Source organism: Catharus ustulatus, chromosome 2 (assembly GCF_009819885.2).
Source record: "Catharus ustulatus isolate bCatUst1 chromosome 2, bCatUst1.pri.v2, whole genome shotgun sequence".
In the NCBI taxonomy this organism is placed as follows: domain Eukaryota; kingdom Metazoa; phylum Chordata; class Aves; order Passeriformes; family Turdidae; genus Catharus; species Catharus ustulatus.
The window spans coordinates 120,127,065-120,145,177 of NC_046222.1; the positions used below are offsets into that span (position 1 = coordinate 120,127,065).

Consider the following 18,113-nt stretch of genomic DNA (forward strand, 5'->3'; position numbering starts at 1 on the left):
GCAGGGGCAGGCAGACTCGTAATTCTTTCAGGACAAGCTCAGTTTGAGATGCACCAACTGCCCTGGCCAGTGTCACTTGTGGCATTCACTGCCTGTGCTTCTTGCTGTGCCCTCTGTGTAACCCTGAGTGCCAGGCTGGGCTCTGTGACTGGCATTTGGGCTCCTGGGGTGGTGGTGGGTGAGGAAAGGCTGCAGCAGTGCTGTGCCCAGGCTAGGCAGCGTCCCATGCTTGCTGGAACTTGGCTGGCAGGCTTGGGTCCCACATTGATCCTCTCCTTTGTCACCAGCCTGGACATGCAGGGCCTGGTGTCAGGTGGAAAAGAGTTAAGGGGTGTAGAGTCCTTATGTGAGCAGAGAGGGCCCAGATATTGTGGATCCAGTCAGGATGGAGCACATCCTTGGTTTTTGGATCCACAGCATTTTACCTCTGATGGTTCCACAGCTGCGACTGTCAGAAAGTTCTATTTCTCCCTCCACCAGATTCACTCAAAAATAGTGTTGACTGTTTGCATTTTTACTGAGATGCAGATACCAATAGGTGTTACTTTATCTTCCCCTTCATAAAAAGAGCCTGGTGGACAGCAGAAAGAATGGGGGATATGTGATGCCACTCCTAATTAGATAGAAGGTGTCACACAACAGGATTTTCTCCCTTCCAGTGGGGGGACTGTGGTCACTGAATATCTTGAGCTTTTTCTTGTGCTCTCTACAATTAGTTTTTCCCATGGGACATGGAGACTGCTTATGTTCTGAAAAAATGAGCTGCTATAAATGACACTGTGCACTCCCATTAATAAACATCCTTAAATGTGTATTTCATAGACAAGAGAATTTTGGATTTTTAAAAAATTTTATTAAATGTGTGAATATAGTCTCCTTGGGGTCTTTTATGATTATTCCTATACTTGTTTTTTGTTTCTCATAGTGCTGTAATCTCTTGAGTGTCTCATATGGCAAGTGTAACAGCCTTGGGGAATGGCTGCTGTAGGGCATGCCTTGGATACTGAGCTGTGCCACACAATGTCATTGTCATATTCTCCTGGCTTTGGTCATTCCTCTGCAAAGGAGTGAAAAGAGTGTGTTGCTTATTCCTGCCTGTATTTGTGGGCAGTGCTGTCTGCACCTTACAGAGGCTTATTTTTGCAGAAGTGAAGAGTGCCCTGATGCAGTCAGGAGATAAGGAAAATGACAAAGTGCTTTTTTCTTTGGACAGCAAAGCCTGTTGGAGAAGCTGTTACTCAGGCTATTCCTTCCTGTCCCCTTGGTTATGACAGCCCTTTGTGGATGACAGTCCATTTCTTTTCAGCAGTTTGGTTTACACATTCCTCTGTGGCTCCTCTGCCTTCTCTGGATTGGGAAATCTGCTTTTAGCCCAGATTATTTCAGTAAGGGCAGCCTGGGCTGCAGGCATACCTGGAGCAGGGGAATGGTGGAACAGTAAACAGGACAGCTGTAGGCTGAGCTTTGGTAGCTGTAGGCTGAGCTTTGATAGCTGTAGGCTGAGCTTTGATAGCTGTAGGCTGAGCTTTGGTGCTGGTGCTCTGTGAATAGCACTTGTCCATGGATCCTTTCCTCTGCTACAGTAACTCTGTGGTGCTGCACAGCAAACCAGGCTGGGAAATTCCTTCTCCTGAAAAACAGTGAAGAACTGGTTGTTTCATTCCTTGGCTCACCAAAAGGCAGCACAAACAGCTGGACAGGAGGCAGTGACCAGGCTTGGGGATTGCAGCAGCCAGAAATGCTGTTTGTCAAATGTGTGTATTTTTTCACTGCTGAGCTGGTATTGTTGCCAGAAGAAATGTGAAGCAGTTTGGAATCCCTTGTTTTAGAAGGCATTTTGTTCACTGGGACACAGAGTAGCTTTGCCAGAGGGGATATACCTTGGAATGAGTTGGCTTTTGTCATGTCTCCCCAAAAAAAAGTGTAATGACCATCTACTTTACACCTTTTCTGGGGTTTCCTGACTTTCCCTTGTAAGCCTGGAGCTCAGATGCAAAAGGCACCACAGCAATATAACTCCTGTGTGATGATCTCTCCTGAAGCTGTGTCAGCAGCTGACCAGGCAGGGCAGTTTGACAGCTATTTTTTTCACAGTGAAGCAGTGTATAAGCATTTGGACTCCTGTTAAGTTAGCTTATTTTAGAAAGCCTCAAATTATCCTGGTCTGAAAATTGTTTCTTAGGAACCACTCAGTTCTGGGTAATTTACAGCCACTTAAACTAAAACTTAATTTAGCTAAGCTGACAGTGAGTTTGGTGGCCAGAGTGTGTTGTGCAGCCTGCTGACTTGTCTGGAAAGGCACCAGGAGGCACCTTGGAGGTTTCTGTCCTGCCCTGTGGGTGGGAAATGTGTGTGGCCAGGCAGAGCTGGGCTCCCAGGACGTGCTGGTGCCCTGCTGAGCCCTGTGCCAGTGCTGGTTCTGGGTTTGTGCCTTCTGTCACTGGAAGCACTGTGCTACCCAAGCTGTTCATAACAGCCTAGCTCCTGGGCAAGGCAGTGATGTGGTTTTCTTTAGCTGCTACTTGTTGCAGCACTTTATCTGAAGAATAATGCCATCTTTAAGCAGAATATTTACTGTGGGTGTAAGGCATTTATTTTCCTTTGAGAGAGAATTTAAACAATTGTCTTCTGATAGTACTGATCACAGTGTGTGTTCTCACCTACACAGGTGCCAGCTCTCAACTTGGTGTTCAATTATTTATGTTCTTTTAACAACATAAATAAACATCTGGCTCTCTACATGTGTATTTTGCTTGGTGCTAGGTTTCTCTTGAAAGAAGGAGGAAACTGTCCTACAAAAGTGTTTTCCACCAACCTTTTCTGTTTGGTTCCTTGCAGGGTGTGAGGACTGTGGGCAATACCATGATTCAGAGTGTCCTGAGCTGGGCCCAGTGGTGACTGTCAAAGACTCCTTTGTATTGAGCAGGGCAAGGTAAGAAATATTTGTGTTGTTCCTGAATAACCCAACGCCCCTGTTAGTCCTTTAAAGCATATTTGCTGTTCAGTGGATGTGACAGCTGGAAACTGAAGTCCCAGAGGATGATAGAAATCTATGGAAAGCACATGGCCTTGATTAAATAGAAAAATTAATGCACACACTTAAGTGCTGCACTGAATTGAAGCCAAAAAAAATAACTTGCTGCTCATCAGGACTCTGTTTCTTTGCTGAGGTTTCTGGCAAAAAGTCAGGTAGTGCCAGATGGGGTGATGACTTCTGTCGTGGTTGAATACCTGCACTTTTATCCCCCTTAGATACACTGGATTCATTTCAGAGAAGTGTTTGAGGATTTCTCATTCATGTTTATGAACTCTGTCATTCCTCCACTTAGAAACAAAACAAGTTGTTCTCATTATTGTGGGTCTTTGCAAACGATTAGGGCTAATAGTTCTGTCAGCAAATCTGCGATAGCGCAGCAGAAACACTCATGTTTGCCAAAAGAAACAAATAGACTCAATCTAGTTGGGAGAAAACAACACTGAGTAGTGATTTTTACAGGGAAAGACAATCAGCCACTGTCAGCAAAATTCATATTGAGGTGTAGAATGTAAAGCCATTGTGAAGGTGTAGTACAGATCCAAAAAGGGAAATGTTCAGATGGCTTCATGTGTTTATATAATGTGTGCAGGGCTTCCATATTTCTTCTTGGGAAGTCACAGGCAAAAAACAGGCCTGTAGGCAGCAAGTCTGGCACATCCTGGCTGTGTAGGCTGTGCTGTGTATTCCCAGCATCATTTTGTAACAAATACTGACGTACTGGATCTGCCACGTGGGTGCTACCACCCCTTGGCCAGGGCAGGATGCTCTTGGTGTCCCACCAAGTACAGTGGCTGCACCTGTACAGGAGCTGTCCCTGCTTTTCTGGGCCTTTCCAGAGGAGCAATTTCCCTGCACTTCCTGCCAGGCACTGCCTTCCTGTGCCTGGAAACCTGCCCTGGATGATCCCCTCCAGCAGCTATTAATGGTTAACAGCCCTGACACTACAGGTGCTTGAGGGTAGTGTAAAAATGCCCTTTGGAATAACAGAAGCTGGTGAGGGAGGTGCTTTTATTATATACAAAAAATGGGAAGTGCAGTAAGTCTCTAGTCTGTACTGCACACATTCAATGACAAATTATTTCCTACCTTTTTTCTAACTTGCACTTTAATGTCCAGATGTTACAACTGGGAATGTTTGCAAATATGATGCATGCACTGGTTTTCAATCTCCTTTTGCTGTGCAAATGCTAAGTTTTCCCTAGTGGAAGTGTGGGCCGCTGGACCATAGATTTGAAAGTAGCATTTAAAATTGACTTTTTTACAGATGAATGTATTTATTTTCCTTAAGAGTTTTCACCTGAAATCAGTGTAGATAAGAAAAGGAAAGAAGAAATTTAATTGCAGCCTCTATGTCTGGGGACCAGTAGGGGAAAGTGAGTTATCTGAGGTTAAGGGCAAGTTTAACCACAAACTGGATATGAATCTTTTAAAAACAGTCTGCTTGCTTAACCACGTTTGTTGTTCCCTCTGTCTTACTGAAAAGATAAAATGGATGCTTCATGGTTAGAAAAGAAGTGTTGAGAAACATCTGAACTTCTCTGTCTCTAATGCTGCTTATTGTATGTTTCAAATGAAAAGTTTTTTGGTTGGTTTTTATTTTTTTTTCAATTAATTTGCTTATCACTATGATTGCAATCTTTCTATATTTCTCTTTATCTAGGCAGTAAAGCAGTTCTGCCAGTGTCAACCTCTGCAGGCAGTCAGTAGCCTGCCTGATTATTTTTAGCTTTTCATCTGTTAGCACAGACCTGCAAAAACAGAATTGCATTTGCTCTGTAAAACCAATACAGTGGAGCCAGTCATGTGAATTTTTTGGGAAGAAATTCTTGGTGTATTATATGTAGTAACAGTATTTACTACGTGTAGTTCTTCTCAGAAGTTTGATTGGGAAAAAAGAGAGGCTGGGAGCACAGAAACACAGAAGTCAATGCTGACTTCTTCCTTCCATGGGTTCCTGCAGTGCATAACTGTTACTGGATGAAGTGGTGTTCAGCCTAAGGTTGAACTTGATGATCTCAGAAGTCTTTTCCAACCTAATCAGTTCAGTGATTTATTTTTTTTTCCTCAATTCGCTTAATTTTTTAGATCATCTTTGCCTTCCAATTTGGAGATAAGACAGCTGGAGGATGGGACTGAGGGAGTGTTTGCTCTGACTCAGCTGGTGAAACGTACCCAGTTTGGCCCCTTTGAATCCAAGAGAGTTCTCAAGCTGGAGGAAGAATCAGTTTTTCCCCTGAAGGTAAGACACAATTTATAAAGCAACAAATAGCAAGCAGTCAGTTTTACCTGTGATGAATGAATGCTAATACGGTGGAAACAAAGATATGTGAGGGGGGATTATTTGGAACATCTTTTAGGTGTGCCCTGTGAGAGATGAGCTAAACAAATATTCTCTGGGCAAGGAACAGAAGAACCAAACTGGGAGCTCAGTTCTTTTAACGAGTCTCTTCAGTTTGGTTGAATTTGCCTAATGAGCTACATATGCATTAGGTTTATGGAACATGCAGAATAAGTGGGGTTATTTTCTGTCTTACATTTGTTTTATTCCTCTCTTGACAAGTTTTGGTAGGAAAAATGCTACATTAAGAATGGAATTCAGTCTTAGTTTCCACTAATACTTAAGTCAGAAGTAAAGGTTTAGAAATGTGCCTTGGGCTGATGGCTGTTTGGATACCCTTCCACTCATGCATGCAGTAATTTTTTGGGAACCTGGTGGCTGTAGCAAGAATTCTTGGGATGATTTTGGTCAGTTTGTTCCCATCTTGCTCCTGGTTGTCTGTCTCATCTGAAGGTGTGACTAAGTGAAAGATGCCTGATGTGAGACTTGAGGCTTGCTTCATCCCTGATGTCCATTGAAAAGAAACCGCTGCAAAAGCAGAAAATAATTTTTCCTTTCCTTAGCTTTGTATCACTTCTCAGGGTTTTTATTTTGTGCACATTTTGCTTGGCAGGTGTTCCAGAAGGAAGGGCCTCTGGTGTATTTTGACACCACAAACGAAGATGATTGCAACTGGATGATGATGGTGCGCCCAGCCACCGAGTATGAGCATCAAAACTTAACTGCCTTCCAGCATGACAATGACATTTACTTCACCACCTGCCAGGACATCCCCCCAGGAACTGAGCTGCGAGTGTGGTATGCAGCTTTTTACGCCAAAAAAATGGAAAAGCCAGTGCTGAAGCAGGTCACTAGTGTTGCCAATGGTATGTGTGGGGGCCTTTCTTCCTTCCTAAGGGCCCAGTGCTGGCAGGGACTGATAGTCCCTGGCTGTTGGAGTTGACAGTGCTGTTTATCCACTAGGCTCTTATCCTGCAGAGTGAGGCCAGCCTGCACATGTGGGTGCCCTGCAAGAGGAAAGTGTAGCTTCTTCGCTGTGATACAGCCAGGTTTTTTAAAACAGGTGGCCTAGTTAATGGTACAGCCTCTTCAGAGTGAACAAACTGGATGAATAGTCCTTAACTAAAGATTTGGTGGTTGTATCAAAAGCATTCCTGGGTAGAACAGCAAAGGAGCTCCATTATAAGAGAAATCTGTGTGCAGATTTGCTAAAGAAGCCATTCTTCAGTTGCAGTGAAAATGGTTTGGTTTTGCACAGAACCATTACACAGTTCTCAAAAACTAGATTTTTCTTAAGCAGCCTCACATGGGACCCACTGGACTAAGATCTACGTGGCTGTGCTTTGGAAAGAAAGGCAGCAGATAGTTTAGAATCTGAATTAGAATTACCACAAGTTCCAGTGATTTCCCCTTTGTTTTCTCCTACTTTTCCATTTCTACAGCTGAAAGGCAAAAACCTTCAGGTTTGCAAGGGTGTTTTCTTCCTGCTCTTGAGCTGGGAGTACTCCCTGGATGTTATTACTGCTCTGCTGGGTATAATTTGGGGTGACAAATTTGGGGAGAGGCCATTGCCACCAGTGTCAGCTTTATGGCTGCCCTTGATCCTAAGCAGAGTCTCAAGTGCTGGTGCTGAATCAATGCAGTTGACATGTTTTGGTATTAACTGAGAGGTTTCATCTTTTCCCTCTTTATTTTAACCTGGCCATGTATTTTTGTGGGGTTATGGGTATTTAAAAATACTGTTGAAGTATTTTTACTGCTCTCTCTGTTCAGCACTTCACAATACACTTGAGAATATTTAAGGCACAGTGGGTGAGATTCAGGTTTAAGAATGCCCTGGTTAAAATTTTACATGAGAATGTTGTTTGCCGGCCTGTTTCAGAATAAATTTTTCTGACTGTGGTTACTGCCCTCAGCACAGAGCAAGAGTCAAAGGGTCTGGGCAATAAAGAAGATGAACTCTTTTTCCTCTTCACAGATACATCCTTGGCAGCAATGGAATCTGATAAAGAGGGGAATAATAAGGTCTCTTCAAAACCTTCATCTACTGTCTTACCCCATAAAAAATCTAAGAAATCCAGCATACTAGCAGCTGATCCAGCAGGTATGCAAAATTACAGTGCTCTTAAGGGAGATAGAGGACAGATACAGGTCTGCAGAGCTGTTGGTGTAACACTCCTACACATGTACTATGGATATATAACTTCTGGCAAATACTAATTTAGAGAGGATTTGAAAGCCTGATTTTTTTCTTTTCATTGTCATGGCACAGTGCTTAAAGTACATACACAGGTTAAAAAGTGACAGAGGGGCCAATAAACTTTTAGGCAGAGTATTTTCATGAAAACCACAACTGCTCCTGACTGGAGCAGTGGTTAGTATTGGGGTGGGGGCAATCCCCAAGAAAATCTTCATTCTTCCTGTGCAAAGTGTAGTAATTCAAATGATCAGGCCAAGTTCTAGAAGAAAGCATTAAAGTGTTGGGAAATGACAAGAACACTGGCCATCCCCACATTACAATAATACCATAGGCTATGCCACTATTAGAGTTGAGACTGTTCTAAATTGCAGAAACTCAAATTTACAGAAACTCAAATAAACTTACAAGCAATACATATCCTCTTGGCAAAGAACATATGGCTGAGGAAATACCTGGTAGTGTCACAGGAACTCTGTCCCAAGGATTCATTATGAAGCAGTGTTCCCCCCACCCAGTCTCTGCTAAGGGGAGCAGGGAAATCAAGAATCCACTTAACAAAAATTTCAGAAAGTACAGTGAGAGTACACAAGATCAAAAGAAAACCATTCTAGGTCTGCTCTTTGAGAGGTTATTTTCCTAAGCTTTGCTTATTAATAGTAAAAGTAGCCAGGGGGAAAGGAGGGGAGTTGTTGCAGACATGTACAGAGCGGTTGATCAGAGGATCCATTTGTCAGCTTGGCTTCTGTCACAGCTAAACTGAAGTTGACTGGTGAGTTGTCTTTCAGTTTGGCATTATTGATTTTTCCAGAGAAAATGAAGAATTGGAACAGCCCCTTCTACATCTTCACCCTACTGCCTGAAAATCCAACTTCAGCAGAAACAAAATGCTGCCTATTAGATTTTGGGAGCTCTGAAGTGTTACCATGGATGTAGTGTGTTGGTGCTTCCAAAACAAAATTTTCTTCTTTTGATTGTGTTTGTCTCAAGCCATACCAAGCTGTTACCAGCTGCCAGGTCTGTGGTTCCAAGTCAGCCAGGTTGCCCTGCAGCTGCCCTGGAAGCCTGAGGAAGTGGGAACTTAAAAAGGACCTGACTCTTCCTGCCAAACCAGTGCAAAGAGCAACTAGGGAGCAAGGGAAGTGCAGAGTCAGGCACAATTAACTTACACAGAATCTTGGTTTGCTGCTTTTGTCCTCCTGGACAGAGCCCTCAAGAAGTTCTTTATGTAGCCTGTGAAAAAGGAATTTTGTTGCTGCATTGCCATGTCATTCCTTATTCCTTTATTGCAGCATGGATGAGATCACACCTCTGTAGTGCAGAGTGTTGAATGTGCAGGGAACTACCAGTACCTCAGAGAATCCTTTATTTTGGTTTAAGAGCCAATGCTGAAAAGAGGGAAGCACTTCACTGTCCCTTTACAGATGGGGTCCTCAGGCAGAGAGAGATGAGCTGACATGTAGTGTCCATCCAGGAAATCTGTGGCAGGAACTGAGGCACGATTCAAATTCCCTGTGCTGCCATTCACTTACCCTGACTTCAGTGTCATCCTCCTCCTCTGCAGCAGGAGTCTTGTACACTGTGGGATATTCACCTTTTTGTGTGCCAAGAAAATCTCTGAATTGGTCCAGATTTATCAGATCCTCTTGACAAATTCAAAGGAATGTGAACAGAGTAACTTTTCCTATTTTAGTTTTTAATTCCAGTTTCATTTTTGCCCTAATTTCTTCATTTTCTTTACCTTTCTTCAGTTGATGTTTTAATTAAAGTATTAGTATGGTGATTTCATAGCACATCTTAATTAATGAAATGCTGAAACCCAGGTTTTCATTATCCTCACCCTTACTTCCATTAATCCAAATGTTCTTACTCTGCAATGCCCTTCACAGAGAGCAAGGAGGTTTCTCCTGCCTCTGTCCTCAGCTGACCTAGAAGAAGACTGGTAACTCTGGTTTTAAAGGTGCTAAAAATTGCTTTGTCATGTCTTTTATGAGTACAGTTCTTTAGAAAGTGATAAAGGAGCCCTCAGGATTTTACAAGGGCACTGCTACTCTCTCTCCTGACATCATTTATATCTTCTGATAGTTTAACTCTTCGTGTTTGGAGAATCCTGAAATGGTCCTGGCTGCTCCCAGGGGCCTCTTGCTGCCTGAATTGTACCTTATCATACTCAGGGAGTTACTGCAAGATAAACAAAGCCACAGGGGGTTACCACCTTTCTATTTTCAAAGCCTTTCAGTATTTCTTGTTGTGATTTAGTGAACACTCCAGAAGGCAGTGGAACAGCAGAAGCAAAACCCAACCTGTGGACGTGTAAAGTGTGTTCATCTGCTTTCCAAGAGCCCCAGCTGCTGACAGGTAGGAAGTGCTAGAAATTCATGGGAGAGCACTGAGAATCATCAGCAGACTTTTTACTCTTCCACAGCTGTGAAGCCATGCACCATCCATGGTGAAGCAAGATAAAAGTTTTAAATTTTGTGTTTCTTTAAGGAAAGCAGTAATAGGGAAGGTAGAACGAGGATATTTTGGATGCTTTGACCATGGCAGTGTTCAGTCCCTGGACAAAAAACTGCAATGTTGACTCTAGAGAAAATAAAACTGTGATCTAGAAGATGATGTGACTGTCAGGAAAATCAAGGATAGGGAGCTGCATGAGCAGTGTAAAGGTCAGTGATGCCAGGTTATACTTTGTGATATTGTCCATCTGGTATTTATGGGACAGATTTAGCAAGGGCAACAAAGTCCATTTTTTTTTCTGCATTTCTTTTGCAGCTATTTTATGCAATTTTCAGAAGAACTTAAAATTATTTAGAAGCTTTGGTCATTTGTTGAATCATTTTTGAGAGGGGGACTTAGATCAGTAAATAACTTGTGCATTTGGGAGAACATACCCATTATTAGAAACACAAACTTTTACTGTGATATCAACAAGTCTCCTCAAAAATTCAGTTCTTGTGACTGTTGAATAAACTGTAGGCTTTGATTTATGAAGGTATCATGACTGCTTTTGGAATAATTTGAAATAAGTCTCTGCAAAGTGAAATGGACTTGATAGATGGGCTTCAGCTAGTTCCATTTGAGTATTTTAATGATAATTTCTTCCTCACTCTCCTATTCTTCCCTATCCACCCAGAGCACTTGCTGAGTCACCTGGAACAAACCAAAGGTGCCCCCCCAGGCAGCCAAAATGATGCTGAGAAAGCAGAAAAAGCAGAAGAGGCTGTGCCAGCAGATCAACCAGTGGCAAGTGATGCAGCCAGTGCCAGCACAGACTCGAGGAGAAAGGCCAGGAGGGGAAGAAAAACCAAAACAGCAAAAGTAGAAACACCTCTTGTCATTGATGAAGAGAAAGATTCTGCAGGTAAAACAGAAATGGGGAAAATGCTAAGGAATGTATCTGCTTATACATCTGTGAGGATGCCTTTGCAGAAAGGCCTAAAAAGCAGAGGGACAAGATGGAGGTTTTTAGTTGGATCACTAAAGGTGCCAGTTTACAAGTTTTGTTAGTTATTATTTTGTTTGTTAGTTATTTCTGGGGGCCTTGAAGGCAGCACCTACACTCAGTCACCTGCATTCTTCTGTGATGGTTTGTAGAGAGCCCCAGAGAAACTCAGGGTAGTGGTTATGAGAACTGCAAGAAGGAGCAGGAGAGGAAGCATCCAGAGGACAAATCTCCCTCAAGTTTAGTTTAGAGAGGGCTTTACCTTCCTTGAAGGGATCTTCTAATAGGAAATTTCATGGTGCTTGGTCAACTGACCCTTCAGTAATAGCTTGGAAAGGTAAGAAGTTAGAAAAAGTTGGGATGTCCTGTGACAGGGATTTGGATTAGATTTTTAAGAGCCCTTCCAACCCACACTGTTCTATGGTTTTTTAGTGTGTTTGTGGACAATTGATTTGTCCAGTGCCACATCTTATTACAAATTCTGCATTTGAGGTTTTACTTCCAGCTGTCCCCATTACTGCTGTGTTTATTTCTTTGTTGTGTATGCAGTGGAACGTGTGGCTGACACTGTCACTGAGGTCCCTCCAGAGGAGGTGGCCCTGCCTCCAGCTCCAGAAGAGAGGATTATGGATCTGGTTTTAGGAAAGGTGCCCAGCACCACAAACAGCATCAGCTCAGTGACAAAGTAAGTGTTCTGGGATGCAGAATTTCCTCTTAGCTGTAGCTAAGATGACATAGCATGCAACAGTTCTCAACTTCTGGGCCCACAGATGCTCTTTTTTATCAGCATGAAATTGTGTGATGCTGCTGCTGCTTCAGAGGTGATTTTGAGTGCTACTTGTACACTGGTAGGATTTTGGAACATAACATAAATGAAAGTATTTTTTTCATCATGTTACTGCTTTTATTCAGTATGTTTCCAAAAGCCTCCTGCAGCTGCAAGGTGAAATTTACTCCCATTGAGTGCTAGTGATAAGACAGGCAAAGGGATTTTTTCTTTCAGAATATGTTAATCGTTATTATTATTCAGTCTTGCTTGTCATCTTAGCTCATGAATGACTTCATGTTGATTTTGCATGTGATACTCCAGATTTGGAGCAGTAGGAGGGGAAAACTTCAGTATAACAGAACCTCAGGAAGACTCTTAAGTATCATGTGATTAATTCAGATTATTTTGTGTCTTTTTGTCCTGGTAAAATTGGCCTTTTGAATTTTATTTTTTGTATAATAGAGCACTCAATTTTTATGAAGTAGTAGTAATGGAATATGCTGAAGTCCTTAGCAGACAGAGGGCCATCAGAAAGGCATTTCAGCAGGTGGTTGTGCTGGGAAATGGCACAGTGCTGCTTGGCACCATGCTGCCCTGCCCAAATACACTTTTTACATGGAGGCTGCCAAGCTTCCTAAGCTGAGATAGTGCTGATTTTTTCAGAGCAGAGCAGATTCTTTCTGTTCCTCTGAGGGGCCTGCAAAGAGAATCTCTGCTGCTGCTTTTTGCCTCCTTGGCTCTGGGTGAAGAAAATTCGGAGTGAGTGAAATCTGCAGCTTCCAGGGGGTGGCCAAGGGGGCACCTTGGAGCTGGACAAGCTCCATCCAGGTGCCCTCCCTCCCTCCTGCCAGGAGCTGACTTTAACACTCCTCTAGCTTTTGCCAGCTGGTGGAACTCTGTTGCAACCTGTGGGATAACTTTCAGTCCCTGCCTTTCTCTCTAATCCAGTAGGTTTGCTCATCACCAAAACACCATGTCCCTCAAAAGAAGTTTAATTCTCTCCAGTAGACACGGGATTCGGCGGAAGCTGATAAAGCAGCTGGGGGAGCACAAGAGGGTCTATCAGTGCAGCATCTGCAGTAAGATCTTCCAGAACAGCAGCAACCTCAGCAGGCACATCCGTTCTCACGGTGGGTTGGCTTTTCCCTTGCCTGAGCATTGATTTTGTGTCTTGCTTCCACCTTTGAGTTAAACAGCAGGGCTTGTTTTAGCTATTGGGATGTGTATTTATTTATAGACCTGGTTTTGCTTTTTTCTTTCTTTTAACTCTCTCTAGGAAACTGTTTTAATTTTTCAGAGCAAAGCATGAGAAGATAATAGCACAAAATTGAAGTTAAAAGTACAGTAATTTCACGATTATAAGCCGCATCATTTTGACTAAAATTTTGGTCTGAACCGGAAGTGCAACTTATAATCAGGTGTGGCTTATATATGGACAAAGAACGAAAAGTTGCTGTTTAGTTTGGAGGACAGGTGTCTGCTGAGAAAGGCAGGAGCTTCTCTTTGCAATGGAGAAAGTAAACTCCCTCCAAATTATTATAATTTTGAAACCAAGGGACTCTCAGGCAAAGATACGGGAATTAGGAATAACAGTTCTTTACTAGGGAAATTAAAATAGAAATACAGCACTACAAAGAAACAAACCCCAGACCCTGACACAGTCAGAGTACAGCCTGACACCCGTCAGGCAGGGTGTTGGCAGCAGTCCCATTCCATGGTGGCTGCATCCTCCTGCAGTGACAGATGTGGCTCAGTTGGAGCAGTGCTCCTGTACAAGGTGCAGTTTCCCTCCGGAGCTCCAGTGGGGATGTGGAGAAATCCGGTTTTCCTCTGGAGTCCAGTGGAGAAAGGGGCTCCCTTAGTGTCCCAAAACCTCTGTTTTTATCTTGGTAAGAAATGTTGGGCTCTTCCCCCTGGCTGGAGCAGCTCCCAATGGGATGCAGTAATTTTATCAGTCCCACAGTGGGACTCAATGGCCATGAGCAGAAAATGACTGGCTGGAGGAAGGATGGGTTGTGAAAAGATAAAGAACAATGCCCTGCCTGGTTTCAATGGATGGCCCATTAGCAGAATATCTCCCACAGAGATCAGGATCACTGCCCCCACCCTCAACAGATGGTGATAGAACAGATACCTTTTATCACACTCTGTATTGTAATGTGTGGCTTATAATCAGGTGTGGCTTATAATCGTATTTAAAATTTGAATTAGGTACGTCTTTTAAATGAAGGCAAGGATGTATTTTTTTCCCAAAGCTCTTATTGCCTTTAAATATACACATAAATATCACCCTCACCTTCACAGCACACGGGTAACATAGCTGTGTAAATGTCAGGTGAGTGCTTTTCCACCCCAATTCCAGGGGTCTGTGTCCTATTCTAAGGGTTCCATGAAAAAATCATCACTGAAAAAGGGTGGGGGAACTAAACCAAAATTGTTGGAAATAGTTAAAATCCACTGGTTAGATCTCCTGAATTACTGAATTTTCCATCACTAGCCTGTTTGTTGGCAGTTGCATGTGCTTTGGTTTCCCCTGTCTTGCCTGGAGTTGGTTATTATCAATCACTGACTACTTCCCTTTCATCTGGATTGATCCCCTCAGGTGACAAACTCTTTAAATGTGAGGAATGTGCAAAGCTGTTCAGCAGGAAGGAGAGCTTGAAGCAGCACGTGTCATACAAGCACAGCAGGAATGAAGTGAGTGGAAGGGGCTCTCAGGCTTTTGCAGGGTTTATGTGGGAAGGCACAGTGAGATTCCAGGTGTGAGCTGGGCAGCTCCATGTGAGCAGGTATCCCATGTGAATGAGAAAGCACAGAGGGGGTGCTGACATCTTATCTTGGAATAACTAATCAATCTGAGAAGTGCTTTTGAGCATGTGCCAGCCCTTTTCCTACAGAAAATTGCCCTCAGACATCACTTCCAGCAGACAAGCTGGAATTAGCTGGACCTGCATGAGACAGAAGTGAGATCTGACTTGAGTTATGCTGCTAAATAGGGTTGTTCCATTCTTGTTTGCTTGTTCTGTTTAATTTCTCCCCACTTATCACTCCTTTAATGTGTGAACTCTGCCTTTTGATGCTGCTGCCATAGAAATATTAAACACACCTGTAGTGGCACCTCATTAGTGAAAATTTCCATTGTTGCTTGACACCAGGGTCCTTAACTCTCAGATTGCTGCCACCTCTTTTGGAAGATGAGTCAAATCACATCTTGCTTCTCAAACATTCTGTGTGTGTGTTGGACCAGGGGAATATCAGGGAGACTGCTACATCCACACAGGAGCATAGTCTTTGGGATTTTTTTTATAACTCAGGTGGCAGGATGATACAGCATCAGAATTTTACACCACTGTGTAGTTAAATGCCCTCTTGAAGGAATAAAAAATGGAAAGGACAGAAAACAGATGAGGTATTTGGGGTTTAGGATTTGTCTGTCAAATGTGACTTTGCTTTTCCTGTTTGTGATCCTCAGGTGGACAGTGAGTACAGATACAAGTGCACCACGTGTGAAAAGGCCTTTCGGATAGAGAGTGCATTGGAATTCCACAACTGCAGGACAGGTGAGAATGGACAACTGTTCCTCTGCCATCTCTGCTCCATTCTGGGAAGATGTCCCCAAATCCATCTCAGCAGAGAAACTACAGAAGAGGAGTAGGGATTTAGGTTTTTGTCATAAGAAAACTGTAACCAATAATCTGTAGATCAACACATCCACTTAGGAATTAGGTATTTTTAGTATCTCCTGCTCACCTGTGTAATACCCTCAATGGTGTTTCCTTTGTTCACAGATTATCTGTCATCATCTCTGTTTAACTTTTCCCTGAGACTAAATTCTGTCTCACTCCTCTGAAACAGAGGAGCTGGAAACAGGACCAGTATTAGTGGTAATTTGCAGTTTTCTGGGATTAGTTTTCTTCAGATTTATACTTGCAGTAGTCTCTAAATTATTTTTTTCTTGGTATCACTCCAACTTGTCCTTTTCTCCCATAGCCATCTGTGGTCACTCATATTATTTATGCTATGATCTTATGCTCAGAAAATGCCATTTACCTTTATGAGCCCACAATAATGTTCAGTCCAGAATCACCCAGGTAATTGCCCTTGGAGCACAGTGATGGTTTACATGTTTAAAACCCAGATCCAACAGAAGAACCACCTGTCTCACAAATATACAAAACCTGTTTCCAGCTGTAAAGAGCTGCATGGTTTCTCTTGCTTACAGATGACAAGACATTCCAGTGTGAGATGTGTTTCAGATTCTTTTCTACAAACAGCAACCTTTCAAAACACAAGAAAAAACATGGGGATAAGAAGTTTGCATGTGAGATCTGCAATAAGATGTTCTACAGGAAGGATGTCATGCTGGACCATCAAAGGAGGCATTTGGAAGGTAAATTTACTGCAGGTCAACCTAATTATTTCTCTTGGAACAGCAGTGGAGATGGGCAGGTTAAGGAAATGATAGTGTGCATTAGATTCTTCTGGCTGGTGGCTGTCTTTTTTTTTAATTATCAGTTACCTGATCCAGTGTTTCAAGTTAAAGCAAAATTTGACATTCATGAAAAATAACAGCAGTGGGTCCAGAGCTATTAACAGTCATGTTACATGGCTTATTATGCAGCAGTTTGGACAGGCTGATTTTAATTATATGTTTTTCTTTCTTTGCATCCTGTTCTTCTTTTTTTGAAAATTCATGTGGTAACTTGAAAATCTGAAGGCAGAGAGTTAACTTACCATGTACAACTGAGAGTGTCTACGATATAAATACAGTGTCAGTGGCATTTTATCTCTGAAACACTTCAATATGTGAAAATTAGATTATGAGAGTTTACTGTTCAAAATCTCAAGCATCTAATGATATTAGAGGTACTCAAAGACTGGAAGAAGTTGGGACATTGCTCAGCATGTATTAGAACGTGGTTAGTGACTTAGATGATAAAACCAAAAGTGATTTTTTAAAAAAAAACATCCAGATTGTCTGTTTTGTGTCATGAACCAGAGGACAAGGGGCTATTTGACACTGGCAGTGTCTCATTTTTAGCTGTCACAGAAGAGCAGGAGCCCTCTGCCCTGCTGAAAGTAGCAGAGAAAGAGGTCTGAAATCCTCTCTGAGCATTACAACTGATGCTGGATGGTTGCATTTCTCCTTAGAGATTTCCTCTCCTCTCTTTCTTTGTGAGGGTAATTCTGGGCCAGATACCAGATTGGAGTGCCAAAGCATACTAGATCTGCCTGTTTCTTGGTGTTGACAAAAATGTTATGGACAAACAGACACTTTACAGTTGGTTTACTAACCAATAAACCACTTTGGCAGACTGCTTCTATATTCTTAAAACACCCTTTTAATTTAGAAATCACCCTTTTGTTAGCAATTAAACCCTGCATTGAGGCCCTTCCCAGTGTTTCACTCTTCTTCCCAGTCTCCTCCTGGAAAGGCCTGCAGGCTGGAGTGGAAAGCCATGGTTTATTTCTTGTTTTGTTTTTTTGATGGGGACTGTTGTGTTAAGGGGTGAGGCGTGTGAAGAGAGAAGACTTTGAGCACAGCACGGAGAACATGGTGCGCTACAAGAAGGAGCCCTCGGGGTGCCCCGTGTGTGGGAAGGTAGGAACTGTGCCAGCTGTGCCATGAGAGGCTCTGCATTGTGGCTCCAGGGCTGCTGCAGCTCAGTCTAGAGAGGAGCAAGCTGGGGGGATCCATCCATCCATTTAAATATCTCCAAGGATGGTGCCACACTCTTTTTGGTGGTGCTCAGCAATGGCACGGGGAGCAGTGGCCATAATATAAAACACCTCAAGTTCCACCTCAACGGGGGGAGGAAATTCCTCACACTGAGGGTGGCAGAGCTTTGGAACAGCTGCCCAGAGAGGGTGTGGGGTCCAGTCAGGACATTCATCTTCAAACACCTGCAGCTCTATTATTTATCCAAGCCTAGCATGGATGGTGGGAGCTGTTAAGTGCATTTCAGACCAGAACTTTCCTCAGGATGTGCAGCACAATGTAGAGTGTCACATGGCCACTGTGTGTGTCAGTGGAATCTCATGGCTTATGTCATTTAAAATTGAGTTTTTCTGCCTGGTTGTAAATACCTGGAGTTTACTGGGAATTGGGAATCCTCTTCATGGGGAACAAAATTGAATTCATGGCATAGTCATGGCATGGTTGCATTTGAATATTCAACACTCATGATCTTAAATCACTGTTATCACAAGGAGTGTGGGTTTAATTTGTAATTTTATAAATGTTTAACGATTCATGGTGCAAAAGGTACTCAAGAGCTCTTTAAGTTGCTGTGGTTTTGATGCTTTGGATATGTTTCATATCAGTCAAGG

General features: G+C 42.8%; 1 protein-coding gene across 7 annotated transcripts in view; it reads left to right on the forward strand.

The window, feature by feature from the left end:
• The window catches only part of PRDM15 (PR/SET domain 15), a 35,719-nt gene that overhangs the window by 4,224 nt on the left and 13,382 nt on the right, over positions 1–18,113 (forward strand). For 4 of the 7 annotated variants that reach the window (XM_033051978.1, XM_033051980.1, XM_033051983.1 and 1 more), the window contains exons 3-14: positions 2,839–2,932; positions 5,123–5,276; positions 5,989–6,241; positions 7,354–7,479; positions 9,832–9,930; positions 10,706–10,933; positions 11,564–11,699; positions 12,732–12,913; positions 14,386–14,480; positions 15,256–15,343; positions 16,006–16,173; positions 17,291–17,385. In XM_033051978.1, the coding sequence (XP_032907869.1) occupies positions 2,839–2,932; positions 5,123–5,276; positions 5,989–6,241; positions 7,354–7,479; positions 9,832–9,930; positions 10,706–10,933; positions 11,564–11,699; positions 12,732–12,913; positions 14,386–14,480; positions 15,256–15,343; positions 16,006–16,173; positions 17,291–17,385 (1,718 nt within the window). Of the gene's footprint in view, positions 1–2,838; positions 2,933–5,122; positions 5,277–5,988; positions 6,242–7,353; positions 7,480–9,831; positions 9,931–10,705; positions 10,934–11,563; positions 11,700–12,731; positions 12,914–14,385; positions 14,481–15,255; positions 15,344–16,005; positions 16,174–17,290; positions 17,386–18,113 lie in introns of those variants that run through there. The other 3 variants (XM_033051981.2, XM_033051982.2, XM_033051984.2) reach the window with 3 other exon arrangements.